This window comes from Varanus komodoensis, unplaced genomic scaffold, assembly GCF_004798865.1.
Source record: "Varanus komodoensis strain SLA01 unplaced genomic scaffold, ASM479886v1 scaffold150, whole genome shotgun sequence".
NCBI classification, from domain to species: domain Eukaryota; kingdom Metazoa; phylum Chordata; class Lepidosauria; order Squamata; family Varanidae; genus Varanus; species Varanus komodoensis.
This window is the reverse complement of record NW_025335441.1, coordinates 133019-148228: the sequence shown is the minus strand read 5'-3', so window position 1 is coordinate 148228 and position 15210 is coordinate 133019. Positions and strand designations below refer to the sequence as shown.

At 46.9% G+C, this 15210-nt stretch overlaps 1 protein-coding gene across 1 annotated transcript in view; it reads right to left on the bottom strand.

Moving 5' to 3' along the window:
• Nucleotides 1-4722: 4722 nt before the first annotated feature.
• The window catches only part of LOC123021007 (vomeronasal type-2 receptor 26-like), a 13981-nt gene continuing 3493 nt past the window's right edge, over nt 4723-15210 (bottom strand). The window contains exons 2-6 of the mRNA XM_044425374.1: nt 10207-10498; nt 9316-9447; nt 7297-7458; nt 6491-6617; nt 4723-5633 (exon numbers count right to left, since the gene is read on the bottom strand). Coding sequence (XP_044281309.1) covers nt 4723-5633; nt 6491-6617; nt 7297-7458; nt 9316-9447; nt 10207-10498 — 1624 coding nt within the window. The remainder of the gene's footprint in view (nt 5634-6490; nt 6618-7296; nt 7459-9315; nt 9448-10206; nt 10499-15210) is intronic.

Sequence of the window (15210 nt, the reverse complement as noted above, 5' to 3'; positions counted from 1 at the left end):
ACCACCCAGAAGGTCATCAGGGAAATTACAGGCCACGATGAGCTCCAATTAAGCCCAATGGTCATTTTCCTGTGCAAGCTTAAAGTGTGGATCCATAGAGGTTTTGTGCTGGGGGTAATTTTATGTTAAAACCAGCAAGAATAGGCCTAGCGATGTCTTTGATCAGCACACATTTCTGCAGCAAGGGACCTGCCCCCTCAAGATTTAGACTCTCTACAGTGAGAAATACATGGTGATTCTTCTAATTGATACTTCTTCCCTCCTATGGGAGAGAAGAATTAGCAATGCCAAGGTTAGCTGTTGAGGAGATCCTTCCTCAGTAACTGGAGCAAGTGCAGGATGGCTGTCCAAGCAACCTGGATGTTCTTCATTCGTGCTCAGGAGGAATACAGTAGGGACTTTGCTGACAGTGGAAAAGGCAATAGAAACGTGAATCTTCTATTCCCCATCAAAAGTGTTCAGAGCAATGCAGAGCACTTTAGAAACAGCAAAGAGAAGCATGATTTATTTGTTTTCTTATTATTTCAAAAGATTATGTCCCACAAGCTATAACCCAATTTTTGGCTCTCTGGGTAGCGTACATTCTCTAACCACTTTTTTTTAAACAGCAATTTTATCCAGAAGTGTGGGCTTTTGTGCATGGAGAAAGCAATGATTTACTTGAGCCCCTTTCAATGAATAGATTTCTTAAAATCATGTTTTACTCTGTCTAAAGCTAAATAAAGTTGTAAAGCTAATTTTCTATTTTTTCATGTTTAAATGGATAATTAGACTGTGTAATGGTTTGAATCAATCCAAACCCATGTTGAGAAATTATTTTCCTTATAATCATCTCTAATCTAAATGGAACAATATGAGTCAGCAGTTCTGGGGTCTTACAGAATGTCAATATAAGAACTAATTAAACTAACATAACTCCCTGATTGTTTCCCCTGATGGGGTAATTTTGTTCACTGCAATATTTCATTAAAACCTTAAAACCTTAAAACCTTCTGGAGTTGTAGAAGCAGGAGTTTAAAATCCACTTTATCAAATTCACTTGTACATCCATTATGGGCTGGTTCCTCAACCGATAGTGATGAGGAAGACATGGAAAATTAATTCAAGAGGGAGCTGTTAACACACCAAAACAAGAAATGTTGATCATCGCAAGTGACTGGAAGACAGAAGTAGGGGGAAAAGCAGAATCAGATGCGGAAGGATTGTGACCTGCAATATTTGAGAAGGAAGTAAGAGTTGCTTGGAAATTACCTGGAAAGTACAGGATGCAGACAGGATGCCAAAGCAGCATTCACAAATCCTAGAACATGAGAGTTGGAAGGAGCCAGGAAGACCAATATTCCAACTCCCAAGCTGCAAGAGGCTGCACTGGAGCTAATCTGAACAAGCGTAAGCAGCCAATATGGAGAATAATCCATGGCCCACATGTGATGGGCCTGTGAGCATGGCTTACCAAAAGATTTCCTTTTCCTTTTCCCATCCTCCATCCTGGGTCTTGTTTCCCAGGATGAAGGGCAGAAGGGGGCACTTAGCACCTCTCTGCCTCTGCACGTATTTTCTAACCTTCTGCTTCACGGACGTGCAGATGGCCCTTCGTCTTTGCTCTGCAAAGGGACCTTTCTTGAGAGCCGGCCTTCTTGCAAAGCAAGAGCAATTGAAAATGAGCTTGGTGGACCAGAATGGCTCATGATCACATCAGGTAGATGGAGAGAACCAGGTGTGTGTCCTAAGGAACATGCCCAGGTGGAGCAAGTGGAGGGCAGGGGAGGGGAGGGGAGGGGTGGGCAGTGGAGGCTTCCCACAAACACCACGGGACTCAATTACCTTTGGGCCAGTGTGGGTGCTGTGGCTGCATGGCTCCTTTGTACTTGCACTTCAGCTGGCCTTCTCTGCAGTTAGCCCCGCTGACCCTGGCCACATGTCCTCTTCTTATCTGCTCTGCGGCAACACTGGCTTTGGAGGAGGTGAGCAGAAGCAGCACTCAGATGGTTCTGGAAGCGTAGTTGGAGGGTCACACAAGGAGGAGAGACTCCATCCAGAATTCTCCTGAGTCAAGGAAAACTTGCCGGTAGCACGCTCATATATTTATTTACTTGGTTCAAAGCCTCCCCACGACTGGACACACACACAGAATGGGCAGCAATCCACAATGGCCTCTGGCTGGGGCAAGTTTATGCCTCCATATGTACACATCAATAGGCATAGCTTCCACAGGCAAGATCAGGCCATCCTTGGCATACTGCTGGGCCAGAGGAAAGCTTCTGTTCATGAAATCAGCCTGTGTGAATCCTTAAAATGTAGCTGCACTTAACCAGGCCCCATTCCAGAGAGGGCAAGTAGACCTCGGCAGATAACAGAACCACAGACCAAGGGCCCTTCACACCAACCCCCTTCCCACATCCTCCTCCCCATCTCTGGAATAGCAGCCCATCCTCCCTGCCTCTGTCATGGAATCGTCTTTCTGCTTTGGAATGCAGGCGGAACAATGATACCAGTGTAACTTTTCACTTCTATAACCTCTTAGAAAATGTACACTGTGTTATGTGCAACCCTGTGGTGGACAAAAGGATAAAAGGGCAAATGGAGGACTGCTCAGGTGCACCGTACTTGAACAATTTCTTGGCAGCCAGTTATTCTCAGAAACTAATCTAAAAAAGAAGACCTTCCCCTGGTGTGCAATTTGGACATTTTGCACAGAAGAACATAGTTGGCACCTCTGCCTGGAAAGAAGGGTAGTGTGGATTTCCAAGGAAAGAAGGAAGTGTGCGGAGAAAAGGAAGAGAGGAAAAGAGAGGGAAGCAGCAACACCCTTGAACAGGAGCGAGTTCTCTGGCATGGGCCTTTCCCCCCAACTCTGCAGGGCGCCCAATAAACACCTGGGCAGCTCAGCAACTGCACTGCCTTCGTTGCATTGTTATGTATACTGCCTATAGAATGTTCTGCCCAACAAACAGTCAGACAGACACATACTTTGCATCATCTTTATTATGATGATTTACACAATTAGTAAAAGACACCACAGCAAAGCATTCAGAGTTCCTAGAATGATAGAAAGATGTGAAATATGAAATGCAGCTAAGAGCTGAAGTGATGAAACTCATGGCAGGTGAGCCAAGGAAGATTTCCATGGGGGAAAGTCTCCAGGAGCTGCTGCAAACACCCTCCATATTGGCACCTGCTTGGTTCTGGCAGGATAATCAGCTTCCTGCTGAGCCCAGGCTGATCTTGGCTGAAGAAAGCCAGTCCTCATTAGAACCTCAGAGCTTGCCTGTGTCCTTTGCCACTCCCTGCTGGGTGTCCCAGCAAAGCACCCAGCAGCCACATCCTGCACCTCTGTTCACCTGAAAATAGTTTGCATATGGGGCACTATTCCGCAGGGCACTGGGCTTTGGCAATACTGTGGTGTTCTGCAGGTCCCTCTCTAAAAGGAGCTCTCAGCACTTCCACAGTGGTGCTTCAGTGCTTCTGGGGGCATCACAATGGGGGCAACAGTGAAGAGGTAGGGTTCTTGGGGTCTGCATGAGGTGCCATGCAAGGAGCTTGCCAATGCCCAGCACCCCATGATGTGACATGCCAGACACAGAGAGGAGGTTCCACAGCTGTGACACGGAAGCCTGACATGATGTCTCCAATCCAGAGGTGCCACAAAGAGGGCCGGGTCTTCAGGCCATTGGCATCAAGCCAGTGAAAGTGCCTTAACAGACCAAATGATGCTAGTAGGAGCTGCCAGTTCTTCCAGCTGGGACTTGTGTCTAACACTCTTAATGGGGTGGTCTTTGTCCAAGAAAGGTCCAAGAGTTAGAGAGAATCCAACGATACCTGCCTACCAAAAAGGAAGGGGCACAAACCAGTTTCATCAAACTTGTTTTCACATATTGCCTTCTTCCTTTGGTTTCTTTGATTTTTATGGGTCATTGCTTCAAAATTTCCACCAACCTGGAATATGGTACAGTATATTAATGTTTTCAATAAATACATGGAGACACAGATCTGGGATAGACTCCACTGTTTCAACTCTGATCCCCATTTTTCCCAGTCCCACAACCAATGTCCTCACTCCCCATGCCTGTAACCCACTTGCTTCCACCAGTTCTATCCAAAAGCTCAGCATCTTCACCCTGGAATGCTGCCCCACTTTCAAGCCACTTGTCCACCTTCACTGCAGTGTTGCTCCTGTTTGTTCTCTTGACACGGCTGGAAGCTGAGGGACTCCCTGGTATGAACTCTTCTGTTTGGAGCAGAGGAGAATTCCTCCGGCAATCTCCAAGCGGAAGCACCTGGGTGAAGTGGAGAGGCACTCCAAAACCATGTCCCTCTAGACACTCCTGAAGAAACCCTTTCTCCACGCCTCATATGAGCTAAGATGAAGCAGTGAAATGGGTTCAAAGAAGATTGTTTTGGAGACAGCTGTCTGGCAGTTCTTCTCCCTCCTGGTTGAAGGCAGGAACAGAGATGCAGTTGAACCAATTTTCAGGGTGGGTCTTGGACCCAGAGAGTGAAGTTGACCACAGGTCAAAGAGACCATTCTGGCAGGAGTGCCAGGACTGGATTCTAACACTTGCATGTACATATTCAAGGGAACCTTTTATACCACCTCTGGCCCTCAGGAGGACTTCCTAAATGTTACAGAGGGACAAAAATGCAAAAAGAGTTAAAAACAAAAACTGGTAATGACATCAACATAGCAAAAGAAATAGAAGAATGCCTGGGTTGCTGTACATATCAAATATACGCTTTGTTTTTCATCATGAGATGCTCCTTGGAATTCAGATCAGGCCTCAACAAAATAATGTAGCACTTGGGGAGGAAGATGCAGAACAACAGCCCAGCACCAGAAGCCAAGATGGAGAAGACCTGCACGGCCACCATGTACTTGCCCCTTGTGCTCAGGTAGGTGGGCACAAAGGACACCCAGACGCTGCAGAAGACCAGCATGCTGAAGGTGATCAGCTTGGCTTCATTGAAGGACCCAGGCAGCTTTCTGGCCAGGAAAGCCACAGTGAAGCAGATGGCAGCCAGGAAGCCCATGTAGCCGAGGGCAGCATAGAACATGACCACAGAGCCTTCGTTGCACTGCAGTATAATCTGTCCAGGCTGGGATTGCATGTCAGAGTCAGGGAAAGGGGGCGTGGTCCCCAGCCAGATGGTGCAGAGGACTACTTGGACACTGGAACAGGAGATGACAATGGAGTTGGCCAAACTCTTCCCCAGCCACCCCCTTGCCACATTTCCCGGCTTGGTGGCCAGGAAGGCCAACACCACAGTGATGGTCTTGGCCAAGAGAGAAGAGACAGCCACTGAGAAGATGATGCCGAAGGCTGTCTGTCGGAGAAGGCAGGTCACCTTCCTCGGCTGGCCAATGAAGAGGAAGGAGGACAGGAAGGAAAGCAAGAGGGAAACAAGGAGAATGTAGGAGAGGTCCCGGTTGTTTGCTCTCACTATGGGGGTTTCTAGGAACTTAATGAAAATTCCTAACACAAATCCTGTCATTAAGGATAGGGTCAGGGCTGAGGAAGCCAGGGTGACTCCTAGGTAACCTTCATGAGACAGGAAGGTGATAATCCTGGGTATACATAGATTACGATCCTTGTTTGGATGCTGATTGGCTGGACACTTGGTGCAATGCTCTGCATCTGGAAAGCAGAAGGAGAAATGTCGGGCTCACATCTTGGTAACTCTCATCATTATGGACAAGCACAGATATTTTCTGAAATAACAAGTGGTCACACACATTGCGTTTCTGAATGGCAGAACTGGACAGGTCAATTTGAGCTGTGGGAACAGGAGGTACCAAAACCTCTGGCTTCTCAATAAAAAGGAGTTTTGTTTTTTGTGTGTTTTCATTTTAGTTTCTCCCACCCCACTTTATACTAACCCACTCTGGCATTCCTTGGGGCAAGAAGCACTAGCATTTCTGAGTGGCTTTACTGCAGGAGTGGAAGGAGGAAGGAGGTTCACTAGAAAGAATGCCCCATGAGTTGGAGTTGCATGCCCCGGGGGTTCCTATGGGGATTGCTATGGGGGAGGAAGGGAGGGATATGTCATATGACCTGCACACGACAGTTCAGTGAAAGGTTTCCTGGATGCATAGGTAACGTGGGGATTTTCCACAGGCATCTCAAGTCGGATTAGGGCAGATGGGTGGAGAAGGGAACCCTTGCCCCTGGGACACAGTGGGGCATTAGCAGAAGTTTTGCAGTGCAACATCTTCTAATAGCAAAATAGGTCGCTGATATACTGGGGCAGTGAGTGATCATGGGATGCAGAGTGTGCTGAAAGAGATCTTGGGATGAGTGCTGTGGACAGCTGGAGGACTGGGGGGAGGGATGGGAAAACCACCCTTGCAAAGTACATTGGACAAGCACTAAAGATCCCTTGACAAGCCAATTTGCCATGGCGGAATCGCAGGGTGTCATTGAAATTCACACACTACTGTGGTATACCTATGTCCACCTCCTAAAGTTCTGCATTTTCCTTCATGGTCGCTCACCTTCCTGGGTGGAGATGGTCCCTTCCGCACATGGAATGCAGTCGTAGCAGCAAATGAGCTTTCCTTCCTGAGCTACCTTGAAGAATCCTGGGTGGCAGCTCTCCACACACCTGGACTGGGGCAGGGGCTGAGCACAGAGAGGGGGGACATCAAAGAAAATTGTGCAGAATGGGGAACCTAAGCTGGACAGGATAGGAGACGAGATGAGAGAAAAGACTAGATGGTAAGAGACTGGTAGAAGATAGGAAGGCACAGTTCCTGTGCCAGGGACTATCCCTGCTCCATTCTTCTTCAGTTTCCCCGCTAAGAAAGGGGCAGAATTGTACCTGCACTATCCCTAGAACTCAAGAAGGAGAAGGATGGTTTCATTACTCTGCCACATGAACACACCGATGCATCAAATCCAGATGCCCTGCATTAAAGCTCCAATGGCCTTTGATGAGGTTCTCCAAATGTGAAAGGAGCAAAATTACCAGAAATGCTCTTTGCTGGGCCTTGTCTCCTTCCTCAGGAAGATCCCCTGCTGGTCAAAATACACAGTAACAAGCAGGTTTAGCAACTGTCTGGTTTGACATGTGCCCTTTCGCAGTTTCCCCCATGGAAGATGTCATCACAGAGGATGTGGTGGAGCAACATCCATGTGATCTGTTGATGCCCCATGACTAGACTGGACCCCGTGAAAAAGAAGCGACTTACATTTCCTCCCAGGACATGCATTCTCTTTATGAAATGCACCTACTCAACCTAATGCTCATCAAGACATGTGAAATGCACGGCATGAAAGGAAAGGCATGGCTCTTCCTCACCTTGTTGAACCAGTTGGGCCACACGATGGCATCTCGGTCCAAGGTGAATTTGGGCCCAGATGATCGCTGCCTTTCTAGGCTTCCAAGTTTCACTCTTACAACAGTCAAGTTGGGAAACTTGACCCAGTTCACAAGGTTGAAATTGGCTGCCAGCTCTCCATTCTCATCCAAATACACCCCATCAACCGAATTATTGTGAAACTGGGGGTCTCTCAGGAAAGGGCGAAGCTGTGGTGGCAGAAAAATCAAATGCAATGAGGAAACAAGAAGCCACATCTCATCTCCCAGATATCTCTTGGGGTTGGATCCAGAGTCATGTGGGTGAAAATGTCTCCTATTAGGATAAAGGATTCCAACTTTATCTATGGATACCCTTGGTCTGCTTTGGAATTGGGAAAGCAGGCACTATTGGGCCTACAAACTTCTTTTCAAATGCTGAACTGATTGCAGCTTCAAAGGGAAAATTTCAGGAATCCTTCTGAAGCAGCAGAGTATCAGTTCTGCAGCAGGACTGCAATCCTTCACAAACTGACCTGTGATTTCAGGCAGCTGTACTCAGGAGCAGTGTAAATATTAGGATCAGCATGTGACTGGGACAGAAACAGAAGCTTGCTTCATACACTGAATTAAACGACTTCATTAAAGAAGAGAAAACTTAAGGTCCACCAGGGCATGCAAGGTGGACAGAGGATGAATGGGTCAGGCCACTTGAAAAGGTACACACAGGGCTTGAGTATAGATTGAGTGAGGGTTGCCATTCAAATGTGGATTATGGAGGAAGCAGAGACATCTTGTGGTCTGAACTGAGCCAAGAGAACAAGCTGTGGCTTGTTCATCACAAACAACCCCCAAAGAAAAACACTCATTTATTGGTGCATTGTGAAGTGTAGGTTGCCCGCCACAGTAGGCCATCACAACTGGGTCCACAGAGCATGATAAGCCATGTTTCAGGGAAAAGCCACCCTTCAGTTACCAACACACCCAACTGTTGAGAGTGTGCTATCTTGTCCAAACTCAATCCATCAAGTAGCTAGAGGACTGTAAGCAACAGCCAACAAAATCCTCCCACTTTGCATTTGGACTCTTTCAGAGTGGCAAGATGGGGGACATTACGAGACAGAATGGCTTGGAACCATCACTGGTGGCATCAGCAGGTGGATTGCATGCTCTGAACCTAGAAAGAGAGCAGCACGGAGTGCATTTCAGAGGAGTTTTCCTTACAAACATGCAATGTCTCCCCTCCGTTTCTCATACCCTCCACCCACGGCAACAATTCTGGATTGAGCAACTCATCATCAAGTTCATCTATGATCTCCAAGGCTGGAAAGGGCATACCTGCCATGGATGAAGCCTGTGAAATTCCAGCCTGCCTCCACCCTCCATCTCCACCTTCCTGATTCTGGAGGAGAAGGCAGAGTCCATGGCATGGGCCACCGCCTGGATGGTGCTGTAAGAGAAGTAGCTGTCCAGGGACAGGGCTCTCTCCCCATCTTCTTGGGAAAAGGCCCCCAGCTTCTGGGACTCTCTGCATCTTGTCCACAGCTTCACTGATGTCACATGCTCAGAATAGGAGCAATTAAATGATATATTCACAAAGTCCTCCATATCTAAGAAGAACTCTTCAGAATCTTCATAGTTTGACCCTTTATTTGTCTGGAGGCTGAAGGAAAAAAACCCATGGAAATGTTCCAAATATAAAGCTATATATTTCAAATCCAGGGTAAAGTCCCACATAGCTGTGACAATCCAGACTTTCCCAATATTGAGTTTCATCCTTCTCTCAACTGCTAGTTGAACAATGAATATTCCATAGAGGAAGGAACTGGTCTCTGCACAATAGATATAGACATTGATTTTTCCCAACTTGTTCAATGTACCAGCACGGAGCACTAAGGAATCTGCTTTCACTGCCTCGAGGGTTTGTGACACAAAAACACAAATGCCATTCCTGAGGAGCTCAGGGGTCAAGGATCTCATAAACTTGTGGCCATTATCGGTGTCTAAAGCAAGGAGACCAACCATTGTCCACTTGAAATGCAGCAGCAGTTGGATGATCCCCAGGTACTGCACCCCTTCTTTGGGGACCATCCGGAAGAGAAAAGGGAACTGAGTTTGATCACTCAGAACCTGAGAAGCAAAGGCATAAATGACCTGGGAAGGAATGGAGGAGACTGAATTTCATGCAGAACCAAAGTTTCAGACTTCAAGTGATGAGATTATATGTAATCATACATATAAAACTTCCTCATCCCAGGGAAAGCAATACTTTCTATTTACAAAACATCAAGGTTTCGGGTTTCCTAGTTGTAAAACACTGGAAAAAATGGATAACCTAAAAGGTCAGAATTAGAGTTGGGATGGGCCCTGTTGGAATCCGCCCCTCTAGTAGCGACACAGTTCTTCTCATGGTGCTCCCAGGGGAGCTGATGGATCCAGACCTGGACATGGATTCCCCACATTTCCCCTCTCTGAACTATGGAGCAGATCCTGAGTTTCCATACTGGAAGACAGCTCATGACTGTTTGTGCCACTTTTCCAGTGGTGCAAGCAGGCATGATTCCCGCCTTGTTCCTGCTTCTTGTAGTCCAGGACTGCTCCTTTCCTATCTGAGGTTTGTGAATCTGCATGAAGTAGGGGAGAAAAGGACCAACAATGTTCACTACTGCGTTTAGTGTCCACTGTGGAATTTTCCCTGCATGCAGAGACAGCATGGCCCGACCAGTGCCGTATGTGGCCCTGGAGCAGGCACATGGGTCTTTTGGACTGTTGCGCCCTGTTGCTGATACATGCTGCCTGTCTAAATGGGGTGTGGAGCACCCATTGAAGCTCTTTGAGTAACTCTTGATTCCTCTAGAGAGAACACGCAAGGAGGTCAACTGAACCTGAACAGGCTTCCCAGCCGTATCCCACCTGTGGGACTTTGTAGATGCCCAACATGTTTGAAATCTGGACAGAGTTGTCAGAGTCCAGTGCTTCAAGAATAGCCAACCAGTGGTTTTTCCTTCCACAGTTGTAGTTGGGAACATTGGTTGGCCCCGCTGAGAGCAGGTCTACAGCTGCATCGGAAGTCATTCTGGCATCATTATAGGTGTCGTACACACTGTAGCCCAGGGAGAGGTTAGGAAGGAGGCTGGGATTCTGGTTGATTTCCTGAGTGGCAAACAGGAAGGAGAGGATCTTCTCATGAGATGTGCTTCCTGCCCTGAAAAAAGAAAAATAAGGTGCGTCACCCACCTGTGTCCCTTCTCCATATGGCTTGGCAATGGTCAAGCATGGTTTGCTTTTGCAAAGACTTAATAATTTGGATGTCTCTCTTTGATGTGGAGCTTAATGTGAGGATGCTTGAGAGTAACTAAGAAGCTAAGAGTGAATCAGTTCAAAATTAAACTAAATGTGGTGTCAAAAGATGATACCCCCAAGGCTAAAAGTCACTAGGTGGGCAGAGCAAAGGACAAAGATGAAAAGCCCCGATGCTGGTGACACACCTGGACCAGAGCCACGTGGAAGCCTAGACTGACTTGCACAGAACTGAAAGGAGAGACGGATGCTGCACAACACAAACGTTTGAAACATGGGACATGAGCAGTAGGAAACAGGGCAAAGTGGAAGTGGCAAAGTGAGACATGGAACTGATAAGCCCTGAAGTACTTGAAGTCAGAGAGCAAAAGAGGAGCAGAACCAGTCAGACAACTTTATAGAAAGAAATACATGTGGGCATCACTAGATGGACCATACAGAAATCAGGCAGACTTCATAATTGGAAGCAGAAGGTAATAATAACGTGTGTTACCAAAATCATTGACCACGAGCCAGATGAAATGTGAACTGAAACCAGGGACCATGAGGGACAAATGCCAAAACATTTCCTGTGGCAAAAAGAAAGAAATTCCTAGATGGATGACAGAAGGAAGGCTCACTATTGCCATGGACAAGTGAGGAGTCCAAGTAAAAGGTGACAGCAATGGAGTCAGAATCCTGAATGGAGATTTTCAGCAACTAGCAAGTAGAGACAAAATGAAGTATTATGATGACCAGTGCTAAGAGATAGAGCAGAATGACAATAGGGGGGAAACAAGAGACCTCTTCCAGAGCTTCCAATAAATGAAAGAGAAAATCAAACCTCAATTGGAATGGCTGAAAGACAAAGGGGGTGGGTGGTGGTGGGGGGCGCAGGAGAGACTACCTGACCAGGAAAAAAGAAGAGAAGATGGAAACAATATGCAGAAGAGCTGTACAAAGGTGAAAAAAAAGATGACAGACTGCTTCAAAGAGGAATCTGCTGAGGAAACACCTGCAGTATTTGAAAGTGAAGTGAAAGCTGCTCTGAAAGGACTTGGAAGGAAGAAGGAACCTCCAGTGGAGAGGATGCCAGCTGGACCCCTCCAACTTGCAGGGGCATCGAAACATAGAGATCAACTCCTAACATGTGTATTCCAGTAAATATGGGAAACAAAGCAATGGCCTACAGCCTGGGAGCATCCAAGATACATCCCAATCTCCAAGAAAAGAGAGACCAAGAGTGCAGCAACTGAAGGACTATCTCATCAATCACCACGAAAGCAAGCTGATGCTCAGGGTGCTGAAACACAAAACTTCACCCTGTACCAACTGGGACATGCCTGGTGTTCAAGCGGATTCTGAAAAGAGGCCATCGAGATCCTTTTGCACAGGTACCTTGGCTACTCAAGTGCAGCAAAGAACCCTGAAAAAGCAGATTTGTCACAGAACCATCTCTTTATTTTCCTGCAATTAAACTAAAAGATTCTGAAGAGCTTCAGTTGCCACCTTTTATCCAAACCGAAATCCCATACTGTCAGCCCCTTCAGGGGCTGATTTTGGGCAGCTGATTGTGTAGAAGTACGAAGCACGCTCCAGTGCTGGGATTCAGTACAGCTTTCCAAGGCAACTGAAAGCAAAAACTCATGAAAGGACAGTAGGAAAGGCTGGATTCTTGGGGGACACTCAACAGCCAACCCCTCCAACCTGGGACCCACCAGTTGTCCTGGATTCTGACCCAACACGTTGCTGAGCTGCCTTCTCAGCCCAGCTGCCTCTGTTGGAAAGAGCCCAGATGAACACACGGTGTGTTCACATGGCAAACAACCCAGCAGGTCTGGCTGCTTCACGTGAATCCATGCAATGACTTACCGAAGCCGTTGATTAGAGGCTGGCTTGTTGAAAGAGTGTGGAATGAATTGAACACGCTCTGCAGAGATGCCCGCACTGATGACATAATCGCCTGGCCTGTAGTAATTCTGAGGGTGAGCTTCGCTCCTTTCCCAGCTCCAGGGGCACCTGGCCTTGGACATCCCCCAGGAGGCCTCTGGGTGAAGCAGCAGCAGCAGCAGAAAGAGCGGCGTGACTCTTGGTCTGCCAGTCACAGTCTTCAGCCTGCTTTTGTGGCTAATTCGAAAAAGAATTAGAAGTACCAGGATCTCCCTTGCAAGCACCAGACCCTGCAGCTTTCCAAGTTGAGATGGAGCCTGGGCAGCCATGACTTTGCATCCAGAGGGGTTGAGAAGACTCCCCATGCACTGAACCTTCCCCCAAGCACTCAGTGGCACAGGAGGCATGGATGCACCTTCCCTTTTGCCTTTGCACATGCATCAGCAATTCACTTTGCTCTTGAATCAGTTGTTTCCACCAGTGGACTCAAGGGAGATCTGTCATGCTGGCCCATGAGGATCCCATGAGGCTGAGCAGGAATAGCAGTAAATCACTCTCATTTTCATAACTGTATGAACATCTTGGAACATCTTGATTGATCTTGATTGGAACATCTCTGAAACTTTCTGAAAGTTTTGCTCAGTGCCATGGGCAGGGACGCAGCTGGAGAGACACACGCTCCTGAACACTCCCTGATGCTGCTCCTCTGAGGCAACCAGAATCCAGGGACTCTTTTGCATGTGTGTCCTGCAATGAGCCTGGAAGGTGGGACATTCTGCTCCATGCATTTGTAAACTTTTCCCCAGCATGGCACCAATTGTCTGGTAGGATCTCCTAGTTAGAAAGGGAAAGTAGCCCAGGACAAACTGTTACCCTTGAATTTGTTCCTCTCCTTTAAGGAATTCACCCAAGTCCTCTGGGGGTTCAACTCAGAGCATCTCTAACAGGTACAACTGCCATTTCCATGGGACTGAATACTATCCTCACTGTTATCCAGCCTGAGCTCCAAGGAACGTCTCCAAAACTTTTCAAACTCACTGTTCGGTTCCATGTGCAGGCGCACAACTGGAGATAAAATGTATGTGATTGAGCAAATGCCCCCTTCCAATGCCTGCCCAATGCACGCCATCAAGTGCTGATAACCTTTCTCCTTCAATATTTCCAGTGCTGGCACCATGTTTGCTCACCTTGATGTGTGTGCTTGGTCTGTGTGTCCACCCGTTGGATCCAGTGCTTCGTTGGTTAATTTGAGCATGCACATACCCAAAAACATAACATTCCCCCTACCTGACTCACAAAATTAAGCAGAGAGAGCTGTGTCAACCATGGGATGCTGTGGTGATGAAAGGGCTGGACTGGGGGCCTGGGAATCAGGCAGCTAGTCCCCTCCTTGTCCACAAAGCTCACCTTGTGATTTGGGGACAGTCACTCACCCTCAGCCAAATGTACTTCACAGGGTGGTCGTGGTGCAGATAAAAATGCAGTGGAGGAAAGCCAGGCAAGTCACTCTGTGTTCCGTATGGGTGGAAACCAGCAGGATAGCCCTCCATGGTAGTGATGATGAAAATGGACCAATTGTGAGCATTATGATGAATGGCCTCCCCAGTGTGAAAGTGGCAAATATCATGCACTATCTTACTGTGTAGATACCACCCTGTTGCGTGGTGCTACCAACAATGAGGAGCAATGCATTCATGAGTCCCCATGCAAATAAGCTCCCTTCTTCCTGCCATGAAGGAGGTTGGAATTCAGAACCGCCAAAGTGGCTGTGCCTGAAATGCCACCCATTTCTTGTGCCGGCCCAGCTAGACGGGCACAGCCAAGGAGTCCTGGTGCCTGCATGAGAAGGTGGTCCAAAGTGGAGGCAGTCAGAGGTGTTACACCCTGGAGAACTGTTGGGCTCTCCTGTTTCCACTCACACTCAGGGAAAATTTTGTACCTTCTTCCCAAGGGACAAATTCCCCCCAAGTAGGATGCTTTACAGAACATCAGAGCTCCTCCTCAAGTTCTTTTCACAACTGATTTCATTTTCACTTCCCTGTGTTTTTCACCAGACCAAACATCTGGTTGTATGAAGGCGGAAAATGAGTCCATCCCACAAACTCAGCTCTTCCCACAACATGGGACATAAAGGATCTCCCAGAAAGTGTGTCTTTGTGTACTTGATGGTGGTCTTGGTGGACTCCACTGAAAACAACAGAAAACAACCATTCTCCTCCTCCTGAGAACAGTTTCCTCATAATGTTGGAAAAAGCAGTCAGTCCCATATAGACTCAACAGGAGAAGGTGCTTCTTAGTAAACAAGAGGAGCAAACTTTATTCTGGAACAAAGGGAACCTTAGCAAATAGGAAAAGCTGAGAGGTTCCCATGAGAAAGGGAGCAGTCCCTATTATTATTATTATTATTATTATTATTATTATTATTATTATTATTATTATTATTATAACATTTCTATGCCGCCCCTTGCCAAAGCCTCGGGGCAGCTTACAACACAATAAGATACACTCAAATACAATAGAACATAATAAATTACCACTTAAATACAAAAATACACTGAGATACAATAATATAAAATTGAAACTAACAGTATAAAATAAGTAAATAAAGAATATAGGAGGAGAAAAGAGAAGGAAGAAGAAGTTGTCCTGGCCAGATCATATATTTTAACAATTAAAATGATGTTTAAATAAAAAGGTCTTTACCTGGCACCGTCGTTACTGGTTTTTCGGTGCCAGGTAAAGACCTTT